The sequence below is a fragment of the Macrosteles quadrilineatus genome, unplaced genomic scaffold (genome assembly GCF_028750875.1).
Source record: "Macrosteles quadrilineatus isolate MER2022 unplaced genomic scaffold, UCM_ALF_1.0 Scaffold_5__1_contigs__length_97177068, whole genome shotgun sequence".
Taxonomy (NCBI): domain Eukaryota; kingdom Metazoa; phylum Arthropoda; class Insecta; order Hemiptera; family Cicadellidae; genus Macrosteles; species Macrosteles quadrilineatus.
The window spans coordinates 16449974-16465350 of NW_026542598.1; the positions used below are offsets into that span (position 1 = coordinate 16449974).

The 15377-nt window shown below is 36.1% G+C and overlaps 1 protein-coding gene across 1 annotated transcript in view; it reads left to right on the forward strand.

Annotated features, from left to right (window-relative positions):
- LOC128994202 (tyrosine-protein kinase transmembrane receptor Ror-like) overlaps positions 1–15029 on the forward strand; it is a 119275-nt gene extending 104246 nt beyond the window's left edge. The window contains exons 11-18 of the mRNA XM_054418581.1: positions 1607–1837; positions 3013–3152; positions 5110–5266; positions 6134–6243; positions 7474–7693; positions 10570–10705; positions 11248–11380; positions 12229–15029. Of these exons, the coding sequence (XP_054274556.1) occupies positions 1607–1837; positions 3013–3152; positions 5110–5266; positions 6134–6243; positions 7474–7693; positions 10570–10705; positions 11248–11380; positions 12229–12543 (1442 nt within the window). The 3' untranslated portion in view covers positions 12544–15029. The remainder of the gene's footprint in view (positions 1–1606; positions 1838–3012; positions 3153–5109; positions 5267–6133; positions 6244–7473; positions 7694–10569; positions 10706–11247; positions 11381–12228) is intronic.
- The last annotated feature ends 348 nt before the right edge of the window (positions 15030–15377 follow it).

Consider the following 15377-nt stretch of genomic DNA (forward strand, 5'->3'; position numbering starts at 1 on the left):
TCTAATGTCTAAGGAATATGTCGGCCTTAGTCCCTTTCAACACTAAAAGGTTGGGCTACTCATCTCCATTAATTCTTGGCTTAAAATACCTACATTGGTATGGTCGCCATTTCAAAGTAAATTATTAAAGTCAATCAATCAATTATTTAAGATGGGGACGCCAATATGTGCGTATTTAAACCCAAATATGACTGAAGGATGAGAAAGTATTAATTTATTAGGTTAGTGTAACTCTTTGGTTATAATTAACTCATACACTAAAAGCTGGTTAGTTTAATAGATTGACGTACAATAATCACAGGCTAAAATAGCCTATTGCATTTTTTATTTTATCTTTGTATGGATTTCAAGCGTCTTATTATGTTGTAAGCGTTTATCTTACAACTAATGTCTTTAGTAATGGTTAATTGTGGGGCTAACAAACACAGTCAGTAGAGTAGCAGTATATTGTATTTAACAAAACACAATCAATATTAGGACAAAGCTAAAATGTAAAATAATACAATATTAAATGCCCCAGCCAACGTTCATGACTCCAGGCTCCAAAGTAACAAAATGATTGCAGGCGACATAAGCAGTGTACGAAATCTCCGAGAAGTAAAATATTTCTCGGTGACGAAAGTAAGATTGCATAATAATCAAAGACCCACGTTATAACATGTTAAATTTGTTACCCTAGTTCGTTATCACTGAAGAGGCCTAACGAAATTAAACGATAACTGATAACAACATATTATTAATAACATCAATGTTATTACTTGTTCAATACAATTATTGAATGAATGAACTCCAATTTTTCGGCCCCACTCGTCTCACGGGCCTCTCCGCTCACCGTTTCCCGCTCACCGGTTCGCGGGCCCCCTCAGCTCCCAGGCCCCCCCGCATCGCGGGCCCTGCGGGCCCTTCTGTTACGCCACTGGCCACACTACATTATTTTGATGAACTTTCCACGCAAGGATTTAGTCCAGAAAACATCTGTTTGCCGCCAGCTTATTCAAATGGGGTTTCATTGCGTAATACTGTTCTGCAATGAGTTTTACCGGACACCAATCAGCTGATTATACTGTATTTTCGTGGCAATTAGTGGTTATAAACAAAAACATTACCTCTCTTAGAGGTTATGACTAGTGTTTATTAGTCCTTTAGTTGGTGGAAATATATAAGGATTTGTACGGATTTAGTAGTATGCCGTAAACTATCGTACGTAACTCGTCCAAAATGTGTGTACCGGACTCGTATGGTTATCCCGTACTCGACTTCGTCTCGCACGGGAACGACCACACTCGTCCGGTAAACACTTATTTTCAGGACTAGTAACGTAATATACTATACTGAATTGATTTCTCCCCCAGTTGAGCGTGATTACCTTCAGACGTCCTATCTTTGTGAAACGGCCCTTACAAAAGTTTATGCTTTAGCCATCTCTAACACAAACACATCTCTTTGCTTCAGACATGTTGTTCTTTATAAAATTAGTAATAATTGAATCCTAAAATTGTTGAAATAAAAAAAATTAATCATGCACTTTAGTACCTACATATGGAATATTTAAGAACACTAAAAACTAACAAGATCTCTTGACTAAAGATGTATTATTCTTGTACAGATGAGAAGTGCTACTGGGGCAAGGGGGAGGGTTACAGAGGTGACCTCGCAGTGGCTGCTAGTGGCCGACCCTGTATACAGTGGAGGAGGCAGATGTATGTCAAGACATCACAACACACGTCACTGCTGGGTGGCCACAGCTACTGCCGCAACCCTGGGGCTGTGGAGAACCAACCGTTCTGCTACACAGACAAGGGCACCACACCAGAGATCTGTGATATCCCTAGCTGCTGTGAGTACACACACAACACTCCTACCTTCAAATCGTAGGAGTCTAGGCTCTAGACTTTAACTTGGCATTTTCTGTTAGATATACAAATTCATTGGTGATTGGCAAGATTTTAACACCTCAGGGTCGAAAGTGCCACGCTCTACCATCAGACCATGCTGCTTCCATTCAGAAAATTCATTGCTTTGACTTATTGCCAGAACAATTTCAAGGATGATATTTAGCCAAAACAAAAAATCTTTTACATCTTAATCGATCTTTTGTAGTTATCTTTTCTATAGCTCTAGTCCTTCCGGTATTTCATTTTATTTATTTCCACCATTCAGTGGGGCTGTTTCTTTCCATGTTAAACAAAACATGTTCAAGCTAATGTAGGCTACAATTCCAGTGATTAATTTTCCATTGCCCTTCTTCCATACTTAGGTGGTCACCCGTAATAATATTTGTCCTAGTCACTTTTTTACTATAGGACCAGAACCTTTGTAGTTCAGTACTTGAATCTTTTGTTTAGTATATAAGTTTGGGATCAATAAATAACTGCATACTATTACATACTAATTTCTAACGCAAAGTCTTGCGCTCAAAGCGCAACTGATTGAGTACCTGAACAGGACGAAACTTCGCAAAACAGAACTAGCCCCAAAAGGGCTTTGGTCTGGGGACGAAGAACAAAGGTTCAAACGCTGAACTGCTCCATCACCCAAAAGTTGGTTGGGACTTTTACTTGTTTCGACCTAAACTTGGTCTTTTCAGATGCATAATGTAGTGCATGACAAGTGTTTAAAGACTTTTTGTCAGTACCTATGACATTTTGTCAAAGATTGACTTTTTCCAATGCAGTTTGAGGCAAATGACAGTTTGCAACAATGTAACATTTACACAAAATCGCTTTTTGTCAAAGACTCTTCACATTAAACGGATTTTGTTTATCATTAACGCAAAGTCTTGAGCTCAAAGCGCAATTGATGATTACCTGAACAGGACGAAACTTTGCAAAACAGAATTAGCAGCAAAAGGGCGTTGGTCTGGGGACGAAAAACGAAGGTTCAAACGCATCACCCAAAAGTTATTAATTTCTGTTATCTGAGAGTTTTTGATTCTCGTATGACTTCAACAAGTACTCTACCTTGCAGTAACTCCTTTGCCTTGTTCTTTTCTAATTTTGTGTTGCTGTACAGTTCCAGATTGGCAGATGACACTGTGCCTTGTGGCTGGTGGTATGTTGTTGCTACTGGTGCTGTTGTTGTTGTACTGTTGTTGCCGCAAGAGGAAACAACACATAGCTCGCAACAGGCTGGCCACCACACCTGGCATCAAGGTTAGAATAAAACTACAAACTGTACAATGGTTTTTGAAACTTCTAAGGATACACCTATCAGTGAAAACATTCAAAGATTACAAGTAGTGTTGAATATATTATCTATTGAATATTATTTGAATATTATCTATTGACCAATTCAATCATACAGTAATTTTAATAAAACAACAACAAATCTGGATATGCTAAAATTGGAGTTTTGAAAAAGGATGGTCATCTTTACCTGATAAGTCTATATTTCAGTGCAGTTGAGTAATCCAGTACTCTTGGGACTTTGACTGTGGCGAATTACTGAGCATTTATACAAATAGATATAACTAGCTGTGTACCCGTTCTACGCACGGGGATCTTATAATATTCAGTTGAAACCTTCTTATATAACGAACAGCAGTTGGTTTGCATATTTTAAGATATGCTGGCCAAACTATTATACATAGCTTCATTTTATGTTGTTTTTTGTTGTTCCGGATCGGTATGACAATCAATAAAAGGTTAAATTACCTCTGTGTCTGCCGGTCGATCCTATAACGGTAGGCTTACTTTTATTTTTACTATCTGATCTCGTTTGCATGGCTCAATCACGTCCTGGTTGAAGTTCGTTCGCTACGCTCACTCACCTGTATGTTGGAGCTCGTTCGCTGCGCTCACTTTCCTTCAGGTTAGCTCGTTCGCTACGCTCACTTGCCTTCAGGTTAGCTCGTTCGCTACGCTCACTCGCCTCCAGGTTGCAAATTAGCTGTTGTCATAAATGTAAAAGAAATAATAGTGCTAGTGCTGCACCCTGTTGGTAATCCTTGTAACTTTAATGCTATTGAACATCACAGAACAGAACCAACTTGTTTAATTGAAACAGCTGTTAAGATTCAATAATTTCATTTCTCATAAGGTTAACATGGGCTTCCAGAAATTCCACGTCAAAAATCGACAAAAACTTGATTTTCAAGGGTTTACTGTTAAATATCTAACTGTCTCATATTCGATGAAATACGTCTAAAACCATCTCATATATGTATAGTATTTGGAAAATAAGTTTCAGGCGGGACAGTGCTATAGTTATTGAGGAGTAGTTGTAATAAAGTGCGTATTTTAGCGTTACCAAGAGAATGACAGATAGACAGACAGACAGACAGACAGACAGACAGAAATTGAGATAAGGTTTGATTCGGTTTCTCTGACCTATGAAATGTAAAAATAACCAAAAAGTTCATTATTCTAAGCAATGTACAGACAAAACTCTAATTTTATTTATATAGATTGTAAAAATATTGTTAATAATTATATAAAGTCAAAACTGCTACCTATATAATTTTACTGTCTTAGTATGCCTAACCTCATCTGATGGCATGTGAATTCTGCGTGTCAGTATGAAAGACTGTCTTTGCATAATACTGCAAAGTCTCTTAATTTTGTCTGGTTTGGTTTGGTTTAACAAACTTAGTGAAAACAGTTAGCTTGATAAAGTTGTTCTCAATTAGCTTAACTACATCCAATCACCAATCAACAAGTCTCCAACTGTAAAATTAGTTTTACATTTATGATTTTTAAAGTATTTAGAAATAGAATTTGTATGGCAACTGGCAACCATTTTTATTTCCTGGCATTAAGACCGATATTATTTAATCAAAATACAGTGAAACCTCAATAAGAAGACTCTTCATAACAGGAGTCGTTTTCAAATATCCATTGATTTCATTTAACATGATACTTGTTATGCTACATGATTCTTAATGTCATGTGTCTGTATTGTAAACCTCAATAAAAAGTCAACCTTGATAACATGTTTAGTCTTGTTTGACCATCCCAACGAGAAACTTGTTATCAAGGTTACACTGTTTAATTCAAGTAAAAAACTTATAAAGGATGTAACTGTATTTATGTGTTGTACTTAAATGAATAAAGTTATATGAAATTAAATTAAATGAACTGACATGACTTTAACTGTGTGCCTACTTTGTAGGCCATGAAGAGCTCCCCCAACAAGAAGGGTCTGGAGATGTCCGCTCTGATCCCTGGCTCCAACGCCAGCAGTCTCAAGAGTGAGGCTCGGCCTCGGGTCAGGGAGTTTCACCTCTCCAACGTACGCTTCCTACAGGAGCTGGGCGAGGGAGCCTTCGGTGAGACATATCATAATTATGAATCGAGCGCTTTTTAAGTCAATTCCGATACCAATACCCGACTTGTCTGTGAAGATCCGCTCAATCGGAAAATTACTGCTAATGCCTGTGATAGGGCAAGACAACGATGACATTTCTATAACCACAGGAGACGTTGATGATTTTTTGTGAGGGAAGGGTCTAAACCTCTGTTTTGTTGCCATGTCGTCAACCTTTTGTTAAATAGCTTAGCTTCAACCATTGAAAGTTTGATGTCTTCCTCGGGAATCTGAGACCAGAATCAATCCTGTGTGGAATAAAACCATTGATCTTTAGAGCTTAAGTCAGGTCGTAAAAACTTGGATAACCAGATGTTCTTTATTGTGTTACCCAGATTTCTTTATTGTGTTGGCCTATTAGAAATTGAACAATCAAGAAAAATGTGTCAAGTCATAGCCTACATTACAAAAATCTAGCACTCTGGATGAATATCAACCATGCCTTTAGCAATCAGCATCAAGAGAGTGTTTAGAAGACAATAATTTTTATATTAGAGGAGGATTCAGTCAAATAAATTGATTTTCTTATTCATTGTTATACTTCTGTACATTGATTTATATTGATAGATATTTAATTATAATTAAGTGACCGAACCTGTTCCACGCCCTGCGATGTTGATCACATTAATGTAAAGTATTTTGTTTTAATGTATTTTATCAACCAGTGTCTTGTGTTCAATTTTAAATGTTGAGATAAATCTTAGAACTAGAAGGTAATATTCCTGAAGATGTGGCAGTTGCCACAACATGTAGTTTGACCAGACATCCAAGGATATTGTTAAGTTAAGGAAATACAATTTTTAATGACTCATTGTTCACATTGTTTTAGGTAAGGTATACAAAGGAGAAATCATTAATGAAAACGGACCACTTCTCGTGGCTGTCAAGACTTTGAAGGAGAATGCAACTGCTAAAACTGCACAAGACTTCAGGAGAGAGGTAAATAAATGTGTTGTTTAAACATAGTAGGCTACTGTATACAGAAAGTAAAGTGTGTTGCGTTTTGGTCTCAAGTTGACACAAAACTCAATACACTTGATTGATGAAGACTTATTTTAATTAGGAAACTATTTTCACAACCTAAGAGTATAAGAGAACAGTTGTACAGGTAGGCCCTACAACAAAATACAATTTGAAATATAAACAATGGGAATATCTTGTGCGATTGCAGCTAAATCATAAACGTCTCCAGCTGTATGGGGGTGAAATCATGAACTTTAGTGATCACTTGGTGAAGTATAATTTCCCACCAAAGCCGATCACTTGGGTCAACTATTGGTCTCACCCAACAAGAAAATAGTGGGGATCAGTAGACCGCTAAAGTAGTTAGCCAATAATAATTTATTAGTTTCTATTCAACCTAATATTCAACTCAATCTTCAAGAGTATTAGGAAATTTGTATCCCAATTCAATTGTTGGAATTTAAATAATTTCAGTATTTGTGGGACAGGAATCCCTCAACATTAGTAAGATTGTGATATCGGGAGACCTCTAAAAAGTTTGGGGGAGTATAATTCCTGACAGCAATTTCTGGTAATGAGAGAAGGTACTGACAATCAGTATTGAATCATGTATGGTTCTTGATACCACCAGAATCTAAAACTTCGCAATATCGCAATTGGCCATCTCTAATAAAAAATATTAGGTTTTAGTTTGACCTAATTTTTTATGTGTTCAGTTTAAATGATTTATTTCAAAATATTTGTGCTTAATGTGTACAGGTTGACCTGATGTCAGAACTGAGACATCCCAACATTGTGTGTTTGCTGGGAGTGAGCCTGTCAGGAGAGCCTAGCTGCATGTTGTTTGAGTTCATGACCAGGGGAGATCTTCATGAGTTCCTGATGGCTCATTCTCCATGTCTATGTACAGGTTGACCTGATGTCAGAACTGAGACATCCCAACATTGTGTGTCTGCTGGGAGTGAGCCTGTCAGGAGAGCCTAGCTGCATTGAGTTCATGACAAGGGGAGACCTTCATGAGTTCCTGATGGCTCATTCTCCATGTCTATGTACAGGTTGACCTGATGTCAGAACTGAGACATCCCAACATTGTGTGTTTGCTGGGAGTGAGCCTGTCAGGAGAGCCTAGCTGCATGTTGTTTGAGTTCATGACCAGGGGAGATCTTCATGAGTTCCTGATGGCTCATTCTCCATGTCTATGTACAGGTTGACCTGATGTCAGAACTGAGACATCCCAACATTGTGTGTTTGCTGGGAGTGAGCCTGTCAGGAGAGCCTAGCTGCATGTTGTTCGAGTTCATGACCAGGGGAGATCTTCATGAGTTCCTGATGGGTCATTCTCCGAGATGTGACGTCAGCAACTGCAGTGATGAACCTCCTCTGGATCAGTCGGACTTCATGTACATCGCCATCCAGATTGCTGCAGGTGAGTGAACTATGATAAGCCCAAGGTACATGCTTGAAAGGTGAATTTTTTAGAGGTGTGCGGATATCCGAAAAATCGGGTCGGATTCGGTTCGGTTCGGATATCCGTATCCGAACCGAGCCCAAATTCGATATCTGACACTATCCGTTATATATCCGACTTTTTCGGATAGACAATATATTTTGACGTTTTGGACAGAAAACCTCCATAACCACCATTAGTTTCCCAGGACAAAATTACAGCAATACGTTTCCAACGACCTAACAGCAAACGGCAAAGAAGCCGTATGATGCAATACTGATAACTAGTTTAGTCGTTATCGGCTGTTTTGCTTTACGATTAGATTCGTCTGGAACGAACAGACATAAAGCAGAAAAGAACTACCATGGTCAAATGAAAGTCAACTCGTGCTTGTCTTGCTCCTGATACTAGGGGCGCTGCGTAATAGTTTTTTTAACAGTACTGTTTCAAAGTAGAAAAATCTAGCCTACTACTGTGATGTTAGTAAACAATAGATTAAATGTTTCCCGAAAAAAAGTCAGAATAGAAACAATAGAAAGGCAACACAATAGAAGGGTGGGAGGGGTTGGGCAATAACCTCGAAAGGAGCGCGGGTAGTGAGTCAAGTAGGACCGGAGGGGGAAGGGGTGGGTAAGACCTTGAAGCTATATATAGACTTGCACTACTTCCCTAAACCGAAAGGACTGGCCGGCGAGTGGTATTCCAATCACAGGACAAGATACGTTGTTTTTTGGGTATTCATTGCCCGGTTTGACTTTGGATTGTCTTACTGTGTAGAAACTTTGAATAATAAAAAATAAAGTTACAACTAACCACGATTATTTAGCATTTATTGTGTACATATTAAATGATTAAACGATAGGGACCATGGATATATACAAACTTTTGTCGTGATTTTAATTTTAACATCAAAATACAATATTGCACAATCGTGATATTTTAGGTCATTGACCTTTATTATGCATCCGGTATTGCTGTTTCAGAAGAGAAGCACGTTGATAAATTATAAATTGATATTCCAGTAGTTAAAAAGAATTATTTTATAAACCTATAAAACAAAATCATAAAATCTTACATTAAGATAACAAAAAATAACGGAAATTGTAAAAAGGGAATAAAGATAACAACGTCATTATTCTTTCTCTTTGTTCTTCTATTTCTTGGGTTTCCCTTATCACGCATTCAACATCGTTATCAGCTTTTATGACTTAGCGCACAGCAGGGGGTAAAACACTGAGTGCAGCCGAGCGGCACTAATGAGGGTCGACCTTCTTGGGGGTGAACAATAGACGGCTTATCAGACCCTCCCCTCCCCCGTGGTCTGGAGAAAGCTTGTAAACAAACTATTGCACAAGCGCGTGACTTGACATTGGGCTGCTTCAATTATAATTTTGTCAAATGAACTGTGATGTTTCAAAATCAAAAAACAATAATTTGGGACCATACTGCTTAACAATAATGGACTGCAATTATTGTTGAACATACAATCCATTTTTAACAAACTAAGATTATACGATTCAAATACAATTATAAAGATTATCTTGGTATTTTACTTGGGGTAATGAAGTTATGTCTAGGCTAGTGTAATTCTCGGTTCATCAAGGTTCTACTGAATTATGTTTGGCAGTGAATATGTGTAGAATGCAATTTATAAATTCAGGGATACACACCTTTTACACAGTTATAAAGTCTAATTGCCCAACATCAAATCGTGAGCTAGAGCCAATTTAGTGCATTAGTGATTCTACACTTGGCAAACCCACAAAATGCCACTTAAGCCCAATAATCCGTTCCAAAAACGTAAGGAAATACAATGTGAAAATAAACTTGAGATCGAACTCCTTGGCTTGTGAGAACCAGGAAACAAGATAAATCATAACCTCAAGTAAACAAGCCCAAACTTTTGACACCAGTCCTGCTGAGCTAAGGTGTTTGTGAAGATTTCGGCTGCTAGTGTACTTAATTCAAGCAACCAACTTTTGAAAATAAATGTTGTGAATTGTGATTTTCAAGAGAGAGAAAACTGTGGACTTGGCTAATTTGAAATTCTATAGTTCAAAATCGTCATTTAAGTTTATTTACACAGCTTTACATTGTTTTGTAGGTTAAAAATACATATGCAGCTTATTATTAACCGCGCCGAACTATCCGAATCCGAAAATATCCGAATCCGAACCTCCCAATATCCGATCCGATCCGAACCGAGCCTCAACTACCCGATCCGAATCCGATCCGAAATGAAATTTCACTATCCGCACACCTCTAGAATTTTTAATTGAGGATTCCTATGCAAATTGTATAGATCATTTTGGGTTGACTGGATAAAAACTCTCCTTACATTTAAGAGCATATCATGAATTAAGGTCGTCAACGAGCTCATATCGTCATTAAGAAAGTTAAACGCTAACACCAGTGGCCCTCATCAATTCATCAACTAGTATTCAACCTGTGTAACAATTAGTCTCTTTATACTAGCTAAGTGGCAGAGATGGATGCAAAGGAAACTGATTCTCTCGCCAAGTAGCCTATGAATTGCATTCTGTTAGTTGTTTTATGTTTTATGAGGAAGACTCAACCCGTATTAAAATTGGTTGTCAATTCAAAAATGTATAATGAAGGGTTTACAGTAGGCTTTAAAAAAATGAGCAAAAGTAGCTGAAAAACCTCATGTTTATTCACTACCTGAAACGAGACTGACTGTGCAAACTGCAAACCATAATCAAAATTGTGTAACTGTTTACAACCTCCTCCAATCTCCCTCAAACCCTGACGCACATTTTCCATGCCTAAACCGATAACTCCCTTCACAACCGTAAATTGCAAGTTTTTTATCTAATATTTGTCGTCTTGTCCAGGAATGGAGTACCTGTGCAGTCACCACTATGTACATAGAGATCTAGCTGCCCGTAACTGTTTGGTTGGGGAGAATCTAGTCGTTAAGATCTCTGATTTCGGACTGTCAAGAGATGTTTACTCTTCAGACTACTATAGGCAAGTGACAATAATGCTACTACACTTGCAAAATAAATTAAATTCTAGGATAAAATATTAAGATGTCTGAAATAAAACTTCATAAAATTTACTTTTACATGAGCTGAAATTAATAGTTTAATCTATAAAAATACTGTCGTAGAAGCTATTTGAAAAAAAAGAACCGTACAATCAATGTTAAACACTATTTTTACTGATTAGTTTACATTTATTCAGGATAATTAATTAAATCCATAGCTTTTAATAGGCCTACTCTTAACAACAAGTTCTAATTTTTTTTCAGATTCATTGTGAATTGTTAGCATAATTTTTACCTAGAAAATAAATGAAAATGAAAACATTTAGGTTTACCTTAAATAGTTTAAATCTAAAAAAAAATTTAAATTTCTACTTAATATCTGACGACTGTGAAAAGCGTTGACCTTCCTCTTATTGGCAATATGTAATAAATGAATGCACTACTGGACAAAACTTACTTTTTTGTTTTTGATTGTTTAAGTGAAGAAAATAACAGAAAGTCAATTGGAATGTGAATATTTCAGGGTTCAATCTAAGTCACTATTGCCTGTGAGATGGATGCCTCCAGAGTCCATACTGTACGGCAAGTTCACCACTGAGTCCGACGTCTGGAGTTATGGTGTTGTCTTATGGGAGATATACAGTTACGGTCTTCAGGTAAATTGACACTTTAAACTGATAGAACTATGTAGAGACTAAAATTTAAATGGTTCACATGTTTCAATATTTGTCTTGGTATGTATCCTATTGATACAAGATATCCACATGATAAGATTTTGCGCTTTTAATTTTAACTTCTTTGGATACCTACTGAGGTTTATGAAGAGTTTTAAGGTTCACATACGCGTGAAGGAAGGAGAATTATCAGTCTCTCTTTGTGATATAATATACTGTCTTCAACCGTCAGATGATTATGGGTATGGAAATAGTGATTTAAATCATTGTGGTTTTGAAATAATTATTTCGTTTTAGATTTATTCATTGGATGTTTGATGAAATTTTCCCCACCAACCATATTGATAGAACCAGATAACTGTAGCTTTGATATACTTATTAGCTTTATCATACCAGTCAATATAGTATTTGGGTTGATTGTGTATAACTACTATACTCCGTTCACAAACGCAAAGTTTAGGTGGTTATCGGGGAAGAAATCTATCTCCTCCACTTGATCCTACCTTTAAAATAATAGCCTAGCTCAACAGCTGAAGTTTGCCAAAACGTCGTTCAGCTGCAACACATATATTAAGCAAACAGTAGTGGGGGGAACTTCCCCTCAAACCGCTTACATTTTTTTAACAGACTATAACCAACTTTATACAACTTTTTTAAATCAGCGTAGGATTAAATCTCGACCCCAAGACTTAAAGCTGATCCTGGTATTTTAGGATTTATCCTGTCATGAGACTAAATATTATTTTATAATTTTTTTCATTAGTGATCTTTGAATTTATACTGATTGTACTGATATCGTATTTATCACTAGCTACTTGTGCTTGTTGCAGCCGTACTATGGATACAGTAACCAGGAAGTGATAGACATGATCAGGTGTCGCCAGCTGCTGCCGTGTCCTGAGGACTGTCCGTCGCGCATGTACTCGCTCATGATGGAGTGTTGGCACGAGGCACCGCTACGCCGGCCACACTTCCCCGAGATACACGCCAGACTGCGCCAGTGGGCTGGGTCCACGCCACCACAGGCCAGCAGCGACCGCACTAACTCTACACAGCTCAGTCGCAACAATCTACAAACACATCCGTCACACCAGCTGGTCGTCAGGCTTCCCCCTCCCTACAATAAGACTGCCACCAACATATGACTGTAGCCTCAGGGTCAGGAGATGTTTGGAAGTTTTTATTGATTTCCCTTACTCAATTAAGTCTGATTTAGTCTACTTTATGGAAAGACTCCACGCTAAGATATTGTATTTTAAAGTGATAGCAGCTTGCTTACCTGAGAAGAAGTCCAAGTTACCCCTAGTACAGACAGAAGACATAGAAAACACACATACACTGTTATCTGTTTTCTTTGTGTACTCTGGCCCACTAGAACTTTTCCTTAGGTAAGTTTTTATTATCTTTGTTCAAAAAAACTTAGTCTACTCTTTCCAGGATAAAGACATTACCATAACTCCAGTACGCTTTTACTGAGCCTATAAAACCAAAAGACAATGAAGAAAAGTAATTACACGCTCAAATCTTATTATTAGAATTAATTGTAATATTAGCTTGAATATTGATTAAGAAATTGTCAAAATTACAGTTGTTTTAAAATATGTCTAGCCTAGAAAATAATCATAACTTTTAGCTGTTTGATCAAATATTACATAAAAGGCACAATGCGTGATAAAAACAACTCAAAATTAGTGATAATTCCCTAAATCAAAATCAATTTATTTGTCCTTTTAAATTGTTAGAATCATCAGTTGCTAAAAGATTTTAAAAATTGCCAAGTAAAATTGCATGATTTTTAATTAAAGTTATTTTGTCCTCTATTAACCAACTATCAATGTCAAATTAAAATACCAAGAGATATTTAAGAAAAATATCAAATCCAATACTTCACTGCTTATAAAAGTCTAAGGAACGCACAGTCACAATACCTAGTTTACTTTAGTGATACATTTTAGACATTTATATATTAAGATTATGTAGAAAACAGACATCAATGTATTTAATTAACATAACAGTATTCTTTTAGTCCATGTTCAAAAGTAGTGTCTAAAGGTTACTTTATAAAAGAACAAGGTAGTGTGCCATTTGCTATTAGGAACATGTTTAATTTTAGTGTGGAATCCCTGGGAGTTATGTTGCCTAAGTTAAACATACCACTTTCACAAAAGATGCTAAGCTAAGTAAGTAGAACTCCAATCATCCGAATCAATTGGATTTGTACCCCATTCAGATGATGACAAATTTTTATAATTAATTGAATAAAAAAAAATCTTGATTTGGCAGAAAGTTCTTAAATAGGCCAAGCTTTTACTATTACGATTGCAGGATGCGTCTCCAAATATCCCGTGACAAAAAAATTTACGTTTATGCTGCGATCAAAGAGGACGATTATGACTTATGACCGTGGGAGACGACAATGTAGGTATATAAGACAGAGGGAGATATTAAAGCTACGGTCACAGAAAAACACGTTTCTGTGACCACGGGGGACGATAATTATGTCTAAAGGACCACAGTGCATGTGCAAGATTTGACGGCTATAGCAAAAAACGATGACAATGTTTCGATGACTGCAGGAGACGATGATGATGCCTACTCGACCACAAGAGAGGTTTTAAATTTGGCCCCAATCACAGCTTCTGACTTTAATAACAATTCTTATTTGTGTTACACAATTTAATAAATTATTTCTGTTAAACGATTCAGATAATCGAGGATACAGATAGCTGAAGTTCAGATAATTGAAGGTCTACTTTATTGTTCAAGAGAATTGAAATACTTTTTTTTATTACAAAACATTGGATTTAGCCATTCTGTACTAAATTAAATCTAATCAGTGCCGTATCAAATAAATATGGGTCATATTTAGGATGCATATTTTTTTATTTGCATAATTTACAATTCAATTCAAATAAATCACAGGAAAAAGTCTTAAATAGAAAATAGTTCTAACCTGTAATTTACTATCAAACAGTAAAGCAATTGTTTTCAACAGTAAAGCACAATTTTACCAACAGGCCTACTGTTAGTTATTTACGCATAATTTTACTTAGTATTATTTGTAATTTAGCATGTACATAGCTGTAATTATGTATATATGTGAATAATTTAGGTATATATTATAGCAATTTTAGTTTTTTTATGAAATGATTTTAACCAAAGTTTGAATTATTTATACTATTTATTTTATACTGATATTTTGCCATGTAGTTTTACATTTTGGTAATGTATAGTCTTATTTTACAATAATGTTCAAGTGAAACATGTAAATATATGATTGTACATGCAAAGATTCAAGAACACGTTCCTGTAATAAGAGTTGTGTGGGTACTGTGAACATCAGTGTGAATTATTTGTAACTAACTGAATGTTGTGTAATGAATTGCTTATTTTTTTTCATGGGATCAAAATGATAAGGTCTTACCATATACAAGTTGGTACATCAATTTTTTAGGAATGTTAATAATTTGTTTATTCTTTACCTTTTGCATTTGAAAGTACAGTAGGGCCTTTATATTAAAAAGGTTTTGTTACTTAATCAAAACGCTCACTTATTTTTATTGTTTCTTGTTGTTTTTAATAAAACCAAATAATAATTATTTATATCTAAAATTTAGCTTTTAAGATTTATAACTGAAATTTTTGTAATATATTTTTATCAATGTTTACTCTTTCTTGTTGTTTTTAGCCCTTCCCATACTCTCATTGTTTGGTATCAAGATCAGCTTTTGAAAAATGATAAGATATTTAGAAGAAATGTTGATTATATTGGTTATGAACATCGTGAGTATTTCCATAATCTTTGAGTCGACTATTTTATAGTAATCGGAAATTATGGCTGTTATACTTTGCAATTGCTTGAATTCGAGCAACAGGTACTGTAGTTTTATTTAAACTAGCTGTTACCCATGGGTTTCACCCCGTTTTACTTCATAAGTATTAAAAAACTATTGATTAGTTAAGTTAAGCTGAAACAAAC